At 44.1% G+C, this 17,051-nt stretch overlaps 1 protein-coding gene across 1 annotated transcript in view; it reads right to left on the bottom strand.

The window, feature by feature from the left end:
* Positions 1–17,051, bottom strand: part of LOC142297246 (dynein axonemal heavy chain 5-like) — a 460,910-nt gene that overhangs the window by 344,025 nt on the left and 99,834 nt on the right. Inside the window, exons 15-20 of the mRNA XM_075341502.1 lie at positions 16,917–17,037; positions 10,979–11,071; positions 10,602–10,813; positions 10,153–10,237; positions 3,370–3,581; positions 2,150–2,267 (exon numbers count right to left, since the gene is read on the bottom strand). Of these exons, the coding sequence (XP_075197617.1) occupies positions 2,150–2,267; positions 3,370–3,581; positions 10,153–10,237; positions 10,602–10,813; positions 10,979–11,071; positions 16,917–17,037 (841 nt within the window). The remainder of the gene's footprint in view (positions 1–2,149; positions 2,268–3,369; positions 3,582–10,152; positions 10,238–10,601; positions 10,814–10,978; positions 11,072–16,916; positions 17,038–17,051) is intronic.

Consider the following 17,051-nt stretch of genomic DNA (forward strand, 5'->3'; position numbering starts at 1 on the left):
AATCTTATATTTAAAGAGTAACTAAACCTTTATGCATTTTTTGTATATTTTGTAAGAACTTTACAGGCCAGCAGCTCAGCGTTGGTCCTATAATTCAAGGTATAGGCTTTCTGTTTTATCTGCGCTCCATTCTGAAGGTCTACTTTCACAAACGACCAGTTGCACAATATGACAAATGTTCCCGACCAGCAGTCGTTATGTGCCAAAGGTAGACCAAAGCAAATGGTAAGCACTGAGCGATCTATAATAGTTTGCTCTGTGCGCGTAGACTGCCATGGCTCTTGGCAGTGCAAGTCCTGTTTGCACATGACGGTGCACCACTAACAACGGTAATTTTTTTGCACTGCACAAAAGATCATTTCACCCAATAAACAAGTGTTGTGCTCAATCATTGGATGATCAGCGACCTGTTTACACTGCACCATAATTGTGAGAGATACATTTTTAAGAACGCTCGTTCATGATTATCTTTCAGTATACAGTATATGCAGCTTTAGTGCCCATGCAGACAGGATCTGTGTGCTTCCAGCTCCCAAGACACACACTTCTGTTTTGAGCAATTAAGAGACTATTCGGAGCTCGGTTTATTTTTTTCTATAGGGCTAAGAACCTAAGAACTTATCATCATGTAGTTGCTAACTACAAGTACTTGCTTGTTCTACCCAGTGCCAATCTCCTCCTGCCAGTGTTTCTGCTGCTTCATTTGATTTCACGACAAGAAGTACCTCTTCCTTTTCCAGCTTGCTCTGCCAATGGGGTATCACTGCCGCATTCATGCTGATTCACAGCCGATTGACCGCAGTTAGGCAACATAAAGCCAGCTGTCAATCAACATGACATTGACAGAGATGCCTCATCAACAGAGCAGAGAACAAGGGAAGAAGCTGCTCTTTCGACTTGATGCCATTGGAAGCCGCGAAATCTCTGGCAGGAGCAGTCCATGACTGGCGCCAAGTAGAATAGGCAGCTAGTTAGCCCCATTGCAAAAAAATAAGTTAAGCTCCAGATAACCCCTTTAATAGCGGTCTTGGGACCCAGCCCCCAACTGATCTGTAAAGTGCCTGCAAGATACAAAGAAATACTAAGTAAGATATGCTATATTGGGAACAGGGACTAAACATTAATACAAGAATAAACCTTCACTGTTGCCAGCAATATTGCCACTCAATTCACAGTTTACTGTCATTTTAATATTTCAATACATACTTTCTGCAGTTATGAATATTAACCAAGTATGGGTATGTTACAGTGCTATACAAATCAACACATTTCATGTATAGGACATGAGCAAGACATTTTAATAATAGTTGCTAGTGATGAGTGAGCATGCTCGGAACTGCTCATTACTCAATTGAGCATCATTGTGCTTGGGTATTCACGAAGCTCGGCCGAGTATCACGAATGCTTGGATGTGGCATCCGTGAATCAACGACCACAAAACACAGGCTTGCTTCACTGCATGATGTGTGCAGGCTCCCCAAGGAGAGCCATTCACAGTCTCTGCATGACTCTCATTGGGGTTAAAACAACGTTTTTGTATGTAGTGTGTCAAAAGATAAAAAAACAAATGCTCTGCCTGGAAATCCTGTTTATGTCTGACTTCCATTATACTTGTTACTTGAGTTGAGCACTTTCAGAGCATATGACCAGCTCGAATTGAGTACCGAGTACCCAAGCATTTTAGTGATCGCCCATAACTAATAGTTACACTTTAAATAGGCTTCCCCACTAAATACATATGTCATCTATCAACAGGATAAGTGATAAAAGTATAAATGCTGGAGATTGACCATGGGAACTCAAGTGATCACAAGAATGTGGATCCCATAGTACAAGGAGTGCGCATATGTAACCAATGCTCTATTCACTGTCTACAGGAATGATGAATGTTAAGTGTCAGCTCTATCATTTCTATGGACAATGAATGAAGAGGTGGCTGGACATGTGCCCAATAGCTTTATTCACATAATGGGCTTTGGGACCCCATTTTTGAGATCTGTGGGGGGCTCATCATAGAAATACTATTACTGCAAACATTTATCAATTAACCTGTGGAAGATTGAGAAATATGTTTAGTGGGAAAACCCTTTTAACAAGATACATTATTTGCTACCAACATGACCAGGTTATTAAATTTACAATACTGTACTTTTGGTGCACTTGTAATTTCATCCATTAGGATCATATCAAAACAGGAGATCTCTTTAAGGGTCTTTTCAATCACCAGCTCTTTGATATTTCTTACTTCAGCAACAATAGTTTGCAGCCTATGAAATAAATGTGGATGATATATGAGAATTAATTTTTTAACAACAGAATTTACATCCTAAAAGAATGGGGCCCACTGGGGAATACAGCTTTTCTCTTGTGGGCCAGTTGAGGACTGGTCTTAATAGATGCTTAAGTCGAAAAAGTAGTAACACTGCCTTGTAAAGGTAAAAGACTATGTAAGGCATGTGACACACATTCGTGCCGCAGGCACGTGTTTGTCATTATTTACACGTACCAGCGGCACGGAGACACGTTAAGCAATGCTACCCTGTTGTAGCAGGCACACACACGTAAAACCACATGGAACGTGTGTCCGTGTGCGTTTGTACGTGTGTGCGTTTTTCAAAGCGCTGACATGTCAGTGTTTTCTCCCGCAGCACGGGTGTCACACGGCCCGCACCTGTACCACACGGGTGTAGTGTGGAGGCGGTCCCGTGTGACACGCGCCGGAGAAAACACACGTGTCAGTGAAAAAAAAAAAAAAACATTTACTCACCTTCTCCTGCCCTCCTGTCTCTGCCGCTGCTGCCTCTTGCTGCCGACCACCGCTCATTATTCTCATTGAATATTCACTTCACTGCCTGGCAGCAGCAGCAGCGGGGAGACGGGAGGGCTGGAGACCGAGGATCAGCACCACAGACAGCAGCGCGGACAGCAGGAAGGACCAGGTGAGTATGATAATTACCGGTTCTACGTGTGCTATCGCGGATAGCACACGTAGAACCCACGTGTCCCGTACGTACCAGAGACACGTACTTACCTGCACGCAACACGCAGGGGAAATACGTGTCTCTCGGCACGTGCGTGAATTTCACGTGAGTGTGGCAGAGGCCTAAGAAAGCCAAATATGCTACTATGGTTGTTTTACATCTTTTGTACCGTATATAGTGCCAATGCATTCAGCATTTTTTAATCATCATCAGTAGGAATAAATAGATGATATATCAAATAATGAAAATATGCAGTACATCAACAAAAAATGTACTTTGACCTTTCAAGGCCCAAGTAAATCTCAAGGTCCAATTGACATTTAGCATTGTGGGTCTGGTCAAGGGATTCATTTCATGAGAAGACTATGAGGCCCTAAGAAGTATTTACCGCTTCACAGCAGCACTGGTCTGGTGGAGAAATCCCTCAATGTTCACATTACTCCATGATAACGTAGACAGTCCTGGCTGGAACTGATGATTTACTTGCTCCAGATGAACAGAGAACAGCACTGCAAATGTCTCGGGAATCTCTTGCTGAATTCTTCCATACTCCTTCACAACATCTTCTAAACTGCTTCTAAACATTTTAATTTTTTCTGCCTGTAAAGGAAGATTTACACTAAATTTACCTTGATAACAGTAATGATTTTACATCCTATAAAGTCTGATCAGTCAAGGTTTGTCCATTAAAGACAACCACATGGGTTGCCCTGCCATCTGACGCCGGCGCAGAGTCAACTTATTATTTGTTGTAATGTTCTGTTGGGTTTAAACAGAACCTGTCACATCCATAACTGTTTTTAAGCTGGTGATATCAGGTTGATCTGCAGGTAATTAATATTAAAATCATACCTGTCTTTCCTGAAGCGCAGCTACAGGGTAAAATTGAAGTTACATTCTTCTGGTACCCACTCACTTTCAGCCATAGAGACGGTGCAGGGGGTGGGTATAGTCACTGCTGGATTGACCATGAGCTCAGCTGTAATTATTCCCCAGCACAATGATTGACAGCCTGCTCTACAGTGTGCAGAACTGTCTATCAAAGAGCTGGGGAGTATTTACAGCCATACTTCCTGTCAATCCAGTAACAACATGAGTTCTTATTCTTTTTGGCTCTGTAATGACTCTTACACTAAGTCAGGCAGGCATGATTTTAAAAGGAATCTGTCACATTGTACATTCAATCCAATCTGTAGACTAATGGAAGATATTCTGAACAGAAAAAGATATACAGTAGGTTTGTTGGAAAAAATTCCCACTAACCTGTATTTTATTCACTGAAACCCCTGGTGTTTGTATACATGTGAGCCTAGTGGGCACTCTACTCAATGATTGACAGTTTTCCCTATAGGGCCACCCATTAGACTCATATGTATACAAACCCCAAGGATTTCAATGAATATAATACAAGTTTTACTGAAACATATATATATATATATATATATATATATATATATATATGTGTTTGTGTATATATATATAGTACAGACCAAAAGTTTGGACACACCTTCTCATTCAAAGAGTTTTCTTTATTTTCATGACTCTGAAAATTGTAGATTCACATTGAAGGCATCAAAACTATGAATTAACACACGTGGAATTAAATACTTAACAAAAAAGTGTGAAACAACTGAAAATATTTCTTGTATTCTAGGTTCTTCAAAGTAGCCACCTTTTGCTTTGATTACTGCTTTGCACACTCTTGGCATTCTCTTGATGAGCTTCATGAGGTAGTCACCAGAAATTGTCTTCCAACAGTATTGAAGGAGTTCCCAGAGGTGCTTAGCACTTGTTGGCCTTTTTGCCTTCACTCTGCGGTCCAGCTCACCACAAACCATCTCGATTGGGTTCAGGTCTGGTGACTGTGGAGGCCAGGTCATCTGGCTTAGCACCCTATCCCTCTCCTTCTTTGTCAAATAGCCCCTACACAGCCTGGAGATGTATTTGGGGTCATTGTCCTGTTGAAAAATAAATGATGGTCCAACTAAACGCAAACCAGATGGAATAGCATGCCGCTGCAAGATGCTGTGGTAGCCATGCTGGTTCAGTATGCCTTCAATTTTGAATAAATCCCCAACAGTGTCCCCTGCAAAGCACCTGCACACCATCACACCTCCTCCTCCATGCTTCACGGTGGGAACCAGGCATGTAGAGTCCATCCATTCACCTTTTCTGCGTCGCACAAAGACATGGTGGTTGGATCCAAATATCTCAAATTTAGACTCATCAAGCCAAAGCACAGATTTCCACTGGTCTAATGTCCATTCTTTGTGTTCTTTAGTCCAAACAAGTCTCTTCTGCTTGTTGCTTGTCCTTAGCAGTGGTTTCCTAGCAGCTATTTTACCATGAAGACCTGCTGCACAAAGTCTCCTCTTAACAGTTGTTCTAGAGATGTGTCTGCTGCCAGACCTCTGTGCGGCATTGACCTGGTGTCTAATCTGAGCTGTTGTTAACCTGCGATTTCTGAGGCTGGTGACTCGGATAAACTTATCCTCCGCAGCAGAGGTGACTTTTGGTCTTCCTTTCTTAAGGTCCTCATGTGAGCCAGTTTCTTTGTAGCGTTTGATGGTTTGGGGACCCTTTCAAAGTTTTCCCAATTTTTCGGACTGACTGACCTTCATTTCTTAAGGTAATGATGGCCACTCGTTTTTCTTTACTTAGCTGCTTTTTTCTTGCCATAATACAAATTCTAACAGTCTATTCAATAGGACTATCAGCTGTGTATCCACCAGACTTCTGCACAACACAACTGATGGTCCCAACCCCATTTATAAGGCAAGAAATCCCACATATTAAACCTGACAGGGCACACCTGTGAAGTGAAAACCATTTCCGGTGACTACCTCTTGAAGCTCATCAAGAGAATGCCAAGAGTGTGCAAAGCAGTAATCAAAGTAAAAGGTGGCCACTTTGAAGAACCTAGAATATAAGATATATTTTCAGTTGTTTCACAATGTGTTAATTCATAGTTCTGATGCCTTCAATGTGAATCTACAATTTTCAGAGTCATGAAAATAAAGAAAACTCTTTGAATGAGAAGGTGTGTCCAAACTTTTGGTCTGTACTGTGTGTGTATATATATATATATCTATATATATACTAGAAGGTGGCCCGATTCTACGCATCGGGTATTCTAGAATTTACGTATTGTGTAGTTCATGTATGATTTTTGTTATATATATATATATATATATATAGATGTTGTTGTGTGTAGTTACCAAGTGTTTGTGTAGGCGCTGTACATGTTCTGGGTGTTGTCTGGGTGTGACGGGGGGTGAGAGCGGTGTTGTATGTGTGTTGCGTGTGTTGCGTTGTTTGTGGAGCGCTGTGTGTCTGTAGCGTTGTGTGTGTGTTGCGCGGTTTGTGTGTGTGTGGTGTGTTTTGGGGGGAGGTATGTTTTGTGCAATGTGTGTGTTGTGCGGTATGTGCGTATAGTTGTGTGTGCCGCGGTGTTTGTGTGTTGGGTGTTGTGTGTGTGCAGCGTTGTCTGTGTGTGTGGGTGTCTGTGTAGGGCAGTTGTTTGTGGTTCCCAGTGTGTGTGTGTGTGGTGTGTGGTGTGTTGTGCAGTGTGCGCGCACTTGTGTGTGTGTGTGTGTGTGCATCAGCCTCTCTTCTCTCAGCCTACCTCTCCCAGCCTCCCTCCTCCCAGCCTCCCTCAGCATCAGCCTCCCTCTCCCAGCCTCCCCAAGCATCAGCCTCCACCAGCATCAGCCTCTCTCCTTCCAGCCTCCCCCAGCATCAGCCTCCGCCAGCATCAGCCTCTCTCCTTCCAGCCTCCTCCAGCATCAGCCTCCCTCTCCCAGCCTTCCCCAGGATCAGCCTCTCTCCTCCCAGCCTCCGTCCTCCCAGCCTTCCCCAGCATCAGCTTTCCCCTCCCAGCCTCCCTCAGCATCAGCCTTCCCCAGCATCAGCCTCTCTCCTCCCAGCCTCAGCCTCTCTCCTTCCAGCCTCCCCCAGCATCAGCCTCTCTCCTTCCAGCCTCCCTCAGCATCAGCCTCCCCTTCCCAGCCTTCCCCAGGATCAGCCTCTCTCCTCCCAGCCTCCTTTCTCCCAGCCTCCCCCTCCCAGCCTCCCTCAGCATCAGCCTTCCGCTCCCAGTCTCCCCCAGCATCAGCCTCCCCAAGCATCAGCCTCCACCAGCATCAGCCTCTCTCCTTCCAGCCTCCCCCAGCATCAGCCTCTCTCCTTCCAGCCTCCCTCAGCATCAGCCTCCCGTTCCCAGCCTTCCCCAGGATCAGCCTCTCTCCTCCCAGCCTCCTTCCTCCCAGCCTCCCCCTCCAAGCCTCCCTCAGCATCAGCCTTCCCCTCCCAGTCTCCCCCAGCATCAGCCTCCCCAAGCATCAGCCTCCACCAGCATTAGCCTCTCTCCTTCCAGCCTCCCCCAGCATCAGCCTCCCCAAGCATCAGCCTCCACCAGCATCAGCCTCCCTCGTCCCAGCCTCCCCCAGCATCAGCCTCCTCCTCCCAGCCTCCCCCAGCATCAGCCTCTCTCCTCCCAGCATCAGCCTCTCTCATCCCAGCATCAGCCTCTCTCCTCCCAGCATCAGCCTCTCCTCTCTGTCCCCAGCATCAGCCTCTCTCCTCCCAGCCTTCCCCAGCATCAGCCTCTCTCCTCCCAGCCTCCCCCAGCATCAGCCTCCCCCAGCATCAGCCTCTCTTCTTCCAGCCTCCCCCAGCATCAGCCTCTCTCCTTCCAGCCTCCCCCAGCATCAGCCTCCCTCTCCCAGCCTTCCCCAGAATCAGCCTCTCTCCTCCCAGCCTCCGTCCTCCCAGCCTTCCCCAGCATCAGCTTTCCCCTCCCAGCCTCCCTCAGCATCAGCCTTCCCCAGCATCAGCCGCTCTCCTCCCAGCCTCAGCCTCTCTCCTTCCAGCCTCCCCCAGCATCAGCCTCTCTCCTTCCAGCCTCCCTCAGCATCAGCCTCCCCTTCCCAGCCTTCCCCAGGATCAGCCTCTCTCCTCCCAGCCTCCTTCCTCCCAGCCTCCCCCTCCCAGCCTCCTTTAGCATCAGCCTCCCCCTCCCAGCCTTCCCCATGATCAGCCTCTCTGCTCCCAGCCTCCTCCAGCACGCCGTGCTCCTCTGCCGACACTCACACACCCGATCGCATCCACTCACACACACCCGATCGCATCCACTCACACACACCCGATTGCATCCACTCACACACACCCGATCGCATCCACTCACACACACCCGATCGCATACACTCACACACACAGACACTGACGATATCGCACATACGCGCTCACACTCACAACATCCGGAGATACCACATGCCTCTGGCCATGTGATCCTCCGTCAGGTCCTGGAAGGTCACAACAGCACAGTATCGAGGCCGAGAAGCAAGCGATATCGCCGGATGCTGTGAGTGTGTGGATGCGATGTGAGGTGTGTGTGAGGTGTGTGTGAGGTGTGTGTGAGAGTGAGTGTGATCTGATGTGTGTGTATGTTTGTGTGTGTGCTGTTATGTGTGTGCGTGTGGATCTTCCGCCGCAGCAGGACCTTGATGCGCTTGTAACCATGCGAGCATGGTTACCAACGTATCCACACCACTCCCGTGCGAGCGGGGGCCGGGGGGGGTGGGGGTGGGGGGGAGTACAGTACTCACCTCCGTGACAGCCGTGTCAGTTCGGGGAATGCGCAAGGGGGGGAGGGGGGGGAGTACAGTACTCACCTCGGTGACAGCCGTGTCAGTTCGGGGAATGCGCGGGGGGAGGGAGGGGGCCAGAGCTAGCGTGCATTGCGTGAGGGGGGCGGGGCGTGGCGTGGCCGAGTTGCCAATGCCTGCAGGGTGCCGGGGCGAGAGGTCAATCTGTGGGGGGGGCGGAGCCTGGGCGAGCGGCTGGCCAATCTGTGTGGGGGCGCAGCCTGGGCGAGGCGGCCAATCGGTGTGGGGGGGCGGGGCCATGGCGAGCCCAGCGGCCAATCAGCTTTGTGTCACCGTAAGGACACAATTTTGGAGCATGACAGACAGACAGATAGACAGACAGACAGACAGACAGACAGAATAAGGCAATTATATATATATATATATATATATATATATATATATATATATATCTGGCAAAAATTGAGAGACCACTGCATACTTTTATAAAAATCAGCTTCTTTACATGTCGATTCCTGTGTCAGTTGAATTCCAACCACAGTACACCTCATTCTGCTGGCCAGGAGGGGCATAAGGTCACCCAAAAGCAGTGTGAAAGACTGGTGGAAAGCATGGCAAGACACATGAAAGCTGTTAAAAATCATGGCTATTCCACAAAATATTGATTTCTGAACTCTTCCTGAGGTAAAACATTAGTATTGTTGTTTCTAAATGATTATGAACTTGTTTTCTTTGCATTATATGAGGTCTGAAAGCAATGCATTTTTTGTTGTTAATTTGACCATTTCTCATTTTCAGAAAATAAATACAAAATTTATTGCTTGGATATTCGGAGACGTTGTCAGTAGATTATAGGATAAAAAAAATTTTACATTTTACTTAAAAATATACCTATAAAGAGAAAAATCGGAAAAACTGAAAATTCTGCAGTGGTCTCTTAATTTTGCCAGAGCTGTATATATATAGGTGTGTCCAAACTTTTGGTCTGTACTTTATTTATATATATATATATATATATATATATATATATATATATATATATATATATATATATATATATATATATATATATATATATCAATGTGATCCCTCTGCTCTATAACACCCTGTACCATGACAGGTTTCCCATACCTGCAGATTAGCCCTATATTTGTAGGTACGTAGCATTTCTGTACATGATAAATTCCCTTTAATGAAAATGTAAGTGTCTGTGTGACATTTTTTCAATGTAGAGTGGCATCAAATGTTCATTGCGAGTAATATGCTAAAAAAGTTATCTATGAGGAAACTATTTAATATTCAACTTCAAAAAACAGCAAAGCATTTAAACTTTCTTAGAGCATCACACGATGTACTGTAATTCCACGATCGTGGTATATACTGGAAGAGCGAAATAGGCAGTTACTGATCGGTTTTCTGCATGCAACTGCAGAAGGCAGGATGATGAATCAGATACTTCATGAACTGTATTTAATGCTGACTTTCACTCATCTGAACATCCAGCAGCTAAAGCTTTCCCATCTGTATGACAAGCTAGTTATACTATGGGTCCATTATCAGGGTACCTGATGAAATACCAGCAGAGCTGCTTCTGGAACATGGATCCCAAGTCTCAACATCCATTTTGTCTCTTCAATCAATTGAAGCACTCTAGTATGAAAAATATAATAGTTTGAATCACCTCAAGATATATAGACGACAAAATAATCCAATGCAATATAACTAAAAGTATAACAATGTTTCCACTAATGATGATTTTACTAGTTAAGAGCGGATACTCAGATGGGCGCGATTCAAGCGCTTGGGTATAATGGAAGTCAAGGGGTGAATCGACCATTTTTCCGGAAAAATGCTCGAGTTCCCCATTGACTTCCCTTATACTCGGGTACTTCTGTCGCATCCATTTGAGCATCCAACTGCTCTTAATCAGTACCAAACACCGGAGCATGGTAATGCTGGCTCATCAATAACAATTATTATTCAGCAATACATAGGCCATGGCCATGAGGCTTACCTCATATCTGTGTTCACTATAAGCTGCTGTGTAACAGGTTCCCGGACAAGTAATGTCAAATTCAGTCCAGTTAAACTCTTGTCTATCTGTGACTTCCATTTCTGATACCACAAGTCTTCATATGACACCAGGGCAGAAGCTATTTTATTGTACAGTTTGACAGTATCTAAATACGTGAGACAGGTCGCTACAATTCGTACATTTTTAAACGCCTTAAAACAAAAAAAAGAAATATGTAAGAATTTCCAGGGATACGACAAGGACGCCTATATCAGTGATGCTTTAAATATTGTAGAATTGCATCATACTCCTTTGATAGATAAATAAGCAGATATGAATGCACGTAGCAGGAGAATTATGTGCACATATAGCCTAACCTTCATGGTGTTTTCAATCCGCGACATCAACTTTCTTGACCAGACAATAGCTCCCACTGCAGGTGGCATGTTTCTTGGTAAAACTGGGTCTTCCTGGGAAAAAAAAAGAAACAAGAGTGCATTTACTGTAAAATAGGAATATATTTATCACAGAAGTCAGAGGATATGTCATATTTTGAGTGAGGAAGCAAGAGTGACATTGCCATGTTATCATGTTGAGCATTTGGTGAGTTGTTGATATTGCAGAATATGTGCACCATTTCTACACCCATTAGGCAAATTAGGTTACTTGAGGTTTTTTCATTGCAGTTTGTGTTGCATTTTTTACGTGTTTTTATAACATTTTTGACTTTGCAATTTTGTCTCTTTTTGGTTTGTCATGTTGTAAATAAAGCTGCTTTGTTTTTGATTCTTTCTGGTATTTGACTATGACAAAATTCTATTGATACAATCATTTATGGATATGCTTTTAGTGCAATTCAGCAACAAAAAAGCACTAAAATGCCTATGGTCTGCCCAGCAACTACCTGTAGACTGACATCTTCAACCCACTTACAGTGGGAGTGGGACAAAATCGGTACACGATGTATGAGGTCTGCACGAGGAGAAATCTTACCCATCTTTAAGCTGAAGGACTCCACTGTTAAGGTACCGTCACATAAACGACGCTCCAGCGATCCCACCAGCAACCTGACCTGGCAGGGATCGCTGGAGCGTCGCTACACGGGTTGCTGGTGAGCTGTCAAACAGGCAGATCTCACCAGCAACCAGTGACCAGCCCCCAGCCAGCAGCGACGATTGGAAGTGATGCTGTTCTTGGTAACTAAAGTAAATATCAGGTAACCAACCCGATATTTGCCTTGGTTACCAGCGCACAACGCTTAGCGCTGGCTCCCTGAACTCCTAGCCAGAGTACACATCGGTTAATTACCCGATGTGTAGTCTGGCTATGTGTGCAGGGAGCAGGGAGCCGGCACTGACAGCGTGAGAGCGGCGGACGCTGGTAACAAAGGTAAATATCGGGTAACCAAGGAAAGGGCTTCTTGGTTACCCGATATTTACATTGGTTACCAGCGTCCGCAGAAGCCGGCTCCCTGCTCACTGCACATTCAGTTGTTGCTCTCTCGCTGCCACACACAGCAATGTGTGCTTCACAGCGGGAGAGCAACAACTAAAAAATGGTCCAGGACATTCAGCAACAACCAGCGATTTCACAGCAGGGGCCAGGTTGTTGCTGGATGTCACACACAACAACATCGCTAGCAACATCGCTGTTACATCGCAAAAGTCGTGCCTCAGCAGCGATGTTGCTAGCGATGTTGCTTAGTGAGACGTGGCCTTTAGAAGACGGTAAAGTGACTTTGAGTGGTTGAAGAATGAACTGGAGAGAGACAGAAAGGGGTACTTTACATGCTGCGACATCGCTAGCGATTGCTAGCGATGTCAAATGCGATAGCACCCGCCCCCGTCGCTCGTGCGACATTTGGTGCTCGCTGCCGTAGAAAACATTATCGCTGCGGCAGCGTCACACACACATACCTGGTCAGTGACATCGCTGTGACGCCAAACAATCCCTCTCTCAAGGGGGAGGTGCGATCAGCATCATAGCGACGTCACTGTGGCGTCACTAAGCAGCCGGCCAATAGAAGAGGAGGGGTGGAGATGAGTGGGACGTAATATCCCGCCCACCTCCTTCCTTCCGCATTGCCGGTGGACGCAGGTAAGGAGATGTTCGTCGCTCCCGCGGTGTCACACATAGCGATGTGTGATGCCGCAGGAATGACGAACAACATCGTACTGGTGGCAGCAGCGATATTAAGTAAATGAACGACGTGTCAACAATCACCTTTTTGGAATGATTTTGCAATCATTGATCATCACTCATTAGTGTTACACGCTGCGATGTCGCTACCGGCGCCGGATGTGCGTTACTAACGATGTGACCCTGACGATATATCGGTAGTGATGTCGCAGCGTGTAAAGTACCCCTAAGATTGTGGTACCACCATTGCGAGGAAAAGCACTGAAGCTACAGCTTCCTTTTTGAGATGAGGCGGGCATTTTTGAAGAGTCTTTCATTGAAGATTGATGGCAAGGATTAGAGCAGTTTATTCATACGTCAAATACGCAGAGTCAAAAACTGATCGTGGACACACAGCCTAAGGCCTCGTTCACACATCTGTGCAAAACACGAACGTTTTGCATGGTCCATGGTGAAGGTGCGTATGTGTGTTCATATGTGTGTTCTGTGTGCTGTCCCTGTGCTATCCATGTGACATCCGAATAGCACACGGACAGCATGAGCTGGTATCCTTACCTGCCCCCGGCAATGCAGTTTCTTCCGGGTCCACAATCAGTGTAGTGAATATGCATGAGCTTAATGAGCAGTAACAGCAGAGGCAAACACAGCAGTGCTGGAGACAGGTATGTATAAAAATTCTTTATTTTTATGTGACCTGTGTTTTCTTCAGTACGTGTCACACTGATATGACATGGATCCCATCAGTGCGCGGTCCCTGTGACACCCGTTCTGCTGGGAGAAAACGGACATGTCTGTAGTGTGGCACACACGAACTTGCATGTGCTCCACACAGACACATGGTCCGTGTAAAAACACGGATGTGTGCCCAAGTCCATTGATTATAATGGTACATCGTGAGTCCGTGTTTCCGGTATGTGTTAAAATGTATGTGACACGTACTGGAGACACGGATGTGTGAAGGAGGCCTAAAGCTATGTTCCCACCACAAAGAGAATTTGGTGAGTTTTTGTTGTTGCAGAATTTCTACAGCACTTCTGCACTTAATATGTAAATTAGGTTACTTGTGTTTTTTATAGTGCATTTAATGCATTTTTTTTACTTGCATTTTTGATTCTGCATTTTTTGTCTCTTGCTGGTATGTCATGTTTTAAAAAAGCATGGTCACACTGAATAATCATAGCATTAAGAATCATGAAATCAATAGACACTGTGTACCCAAATCCAAACAATGCCTGCCAATCAATACATAAAAGACCTTGACTGTAAGGTCACATGCACATGTTCAGTATTTAGTGAGATTTTTACTTCAGTATTTGTAGCCAAAACCAGGAGTGGGTAAAAATATAGAAGTAGTGCTCGTGTCTCTACAGTCCCTGACAAAAGTGCTGTTGCTTATTCATGTAATGTAAATAAAAGCTTATAACCTGACTTTAAATGTATCCATTGGTTTCATAAATTACTCTTTTGAAAGCTGAAACCCTCCCAAATTTGGTTTAAGTTATGAAAATAAAGTTGCTCCAAAGCTGAAATATTGCTTATTTAATGAACACAGAAAGGTCAGATTTTGGCAAGACAAAAGTTTTGTCGCCCACAGAAAGTAATGTGAAATTCAAAAAAATAATTAAATTCTAATGCAAAGATATGTTGCATAACATTGGTGAATGAAGTTGTGGTGCTATTAGAGCCATATTTAATATTTTGTGTGACTTCCATGAGCTTGAAGGACTGCATCCATGCAGTTCAACAATGATTCATACGATTTATTGATTAAGTCATCAGGAAGCGCAAAGAATGCAGTCTTACATGCCTCCCAGAGTTCATCTAGATTCTTTGGTTTTGTCTTCCAAGCTTCCTCTTTCATCCTACCCCAAACATGCTCAATGATGTTCATGTCTGGTAACTGGGCTGGCCAGTCCTTGAGCACCTTGATCTTCTTTGCCAGGAGGAGCTTTGTTGTAGAGATGGATATATGAGATGGAGCACCAGCCTGCTGCAGACTTTGGCCCCTTTTATGATTGGGAATGTAAGAGGTAGCTAATAGTTCTTGATATTTTAGGCTATTGACATTGCCTTCCACCTTGCAAATGTTTTACACACCCCCATACTGAATGTAACCCCAGACCGTGATCTTTCCACTACCAAACTTAATTGTTTTCTGGATCCATACGGGCTCCATTAGGTCTCCTGCAGTATTTGCGGTGGCTGTGATGTAATTGAACTGAAGATTCATCAGAGAAATCCACCTTCTGCAACTTTTCCAGCTTCCATCTGTTTAGCAGGCTGTGGGAATTGGCAAATGTCACACAGTTTTTTAATTGCCTTTTGTTTAGTGCTGGCTTCTGGGCACTGACTCAACCATGGAGGCCATTTCGAGACAGAATCCTACAAACTGTTTTAGTTGACACAGGGACTTGAGGTGACCAGGCCTTTTGGAGATCTGCTGCAGTGGAAGAGGGGCTGGCTTTGGATTTTCTAACCAGCAAACGTTCCTCCTGAGCAATTGTCTTGCAGGGTTTGCCGGACCTGGGCTTGTCAAAAACATCTCCAGTCTCTTCAAATCTTTTTTTAATTCTTTGTACTTGACGCTGAGACACATTAAAGGTGCCAGACACCTCTGCAGTGAATCTGGTCTTCAGCATCTTGATAATCAAGGCTTTGGTCGCAGGGTGGATTTTTGGCATGTTCTCAGAGGTCAAGTTGCAGTTCAACTGAAGGTCTGGGGTGCTGGGGTTTTTTTTATACACACCCACTAATTAACCGATCATTTAGTGAGAACAGGTGTGTGGATGTAAACTAGGATTGGGTGCATTATATGACAAGGCGACAAAACGTTTGTCTTGCCAAAATCTGACCTTTCTGTGTTCATTGAATGATCAATATTTCAGCTTTGCAGCAACTTTATTTTCATAAATTAAACCAAATTTGGGAGGGTTTCAGCTTTCAAAAGAGTAATTTATGAACCAAATGGATACATTTAAAGTCAGGTTATAAGCTTTTATTTACATAACATGGATAAGCGACAGAACTTCTGTCAGGGACTGTATTATACTTTTCCTCTGATTGTTCCACTCCTGGTTTTGGCTACAAATACTGAGGTAAAAAGCTCACCAAACAACATGTGCACGTGGCCTTCCTATTACACATCTTTTTTGGCAATTAAGGCCACATATACATGTGTTGTATTTGGTCAGTTTTTACCTCCGTATTTGTAAGATAAGACCAGGAGTGGAAAAATCGGAGGAAAAGTATAATATAAACACAGGCACTACTTCTGTATTTATCACCCACTCTTGGTTTTGGCTTCCAAATTCTGAAGTAAAAAAAACTCACCAAATATTAATCGTGTGCATGTGGCCTTAGCTAGAGCATCCATTAATGATGGAAATGTAATGATTGATCAAATATATGCCCAAATCATATCCTAGCAGACCAAGTGATAACCATTAGCCTGCTTGAATGGAAGGCTAGAACACATCCGGATAGCTACATGGCTGTTATATTAAAAACACAAAAAACCTGAGCTGAAACAATGTTCAGTAAACATGCAGCATTAAGCATGTGAATTGCAGCCTTAAGACTAGAAAAAAACCAAAGAGAAAATTGCATGAAAAATACCCTGACTATAAATAAATAAATTGCAAGTGCTAAATAACAGGGTACTTAGTGTATACATTTTTGCAAAAAGGTAAAAAGCTGTCTCACCTCGTCAAGGTGTACCCATCTGAGACAGTCCCTAACCTACTGAAGTTAAAAACATTATCAATACCTGACTTGTGTCATGTCAAACTCCAATATGAACATATTGGAGTTTGACATGACACAAGTCAGGTATTGATAATGTTTTTAACTTCAGTAGGTTAGGGACTGTCTCAGATGGGTACACCTTGACGAGGTGAGACAGCTTTTTACCTTTTTGCAAAAATGTATACACTAAGTACCCTGTTATTTAGCACTTGCAATTTATTTATTTATAGTCAGGGTATTTTTCATGCAATTTTCTCTTTGTTTTTTTTCTATGGCTGTTATATTGCAGAACAATATTACATTTTGTCCTCACTCTCCAGCATCATAACGTACATAATACAAGTTACTACTCTTATACTACTATTAGGGCATTTGGCTGTAATATGAAGTCAAATTATAAACAATAAATAGATATATTAACATTTTAAATACCTTAAAGGTCTCGTATTCTTCTTGAACTTCTTTAAGTTCAAGGTAAAACCAGTCAAATACCTCCACATAGCACTCATTAACAATGTGCTGTATCCCCTGTCTATGGCTGACGATAGAAAACCTGTAAAAGTAAAG

Source organism: Anomaloglossus baeobatrachus, chromosome 3 (assembly GCF_048569485.1).
Source record: "Anomaloglossus baeobatrachus isolate aAnoBae1 chromosome 3, aAnoBae1.hap1, whole genome shotgun sequence".
NCBI lineage: Eukaryota > Metazoa > Chordata > Amphibia > Anura > Aromobatidae > Anomaloglossus > Anomaloglossus baeobatrachus.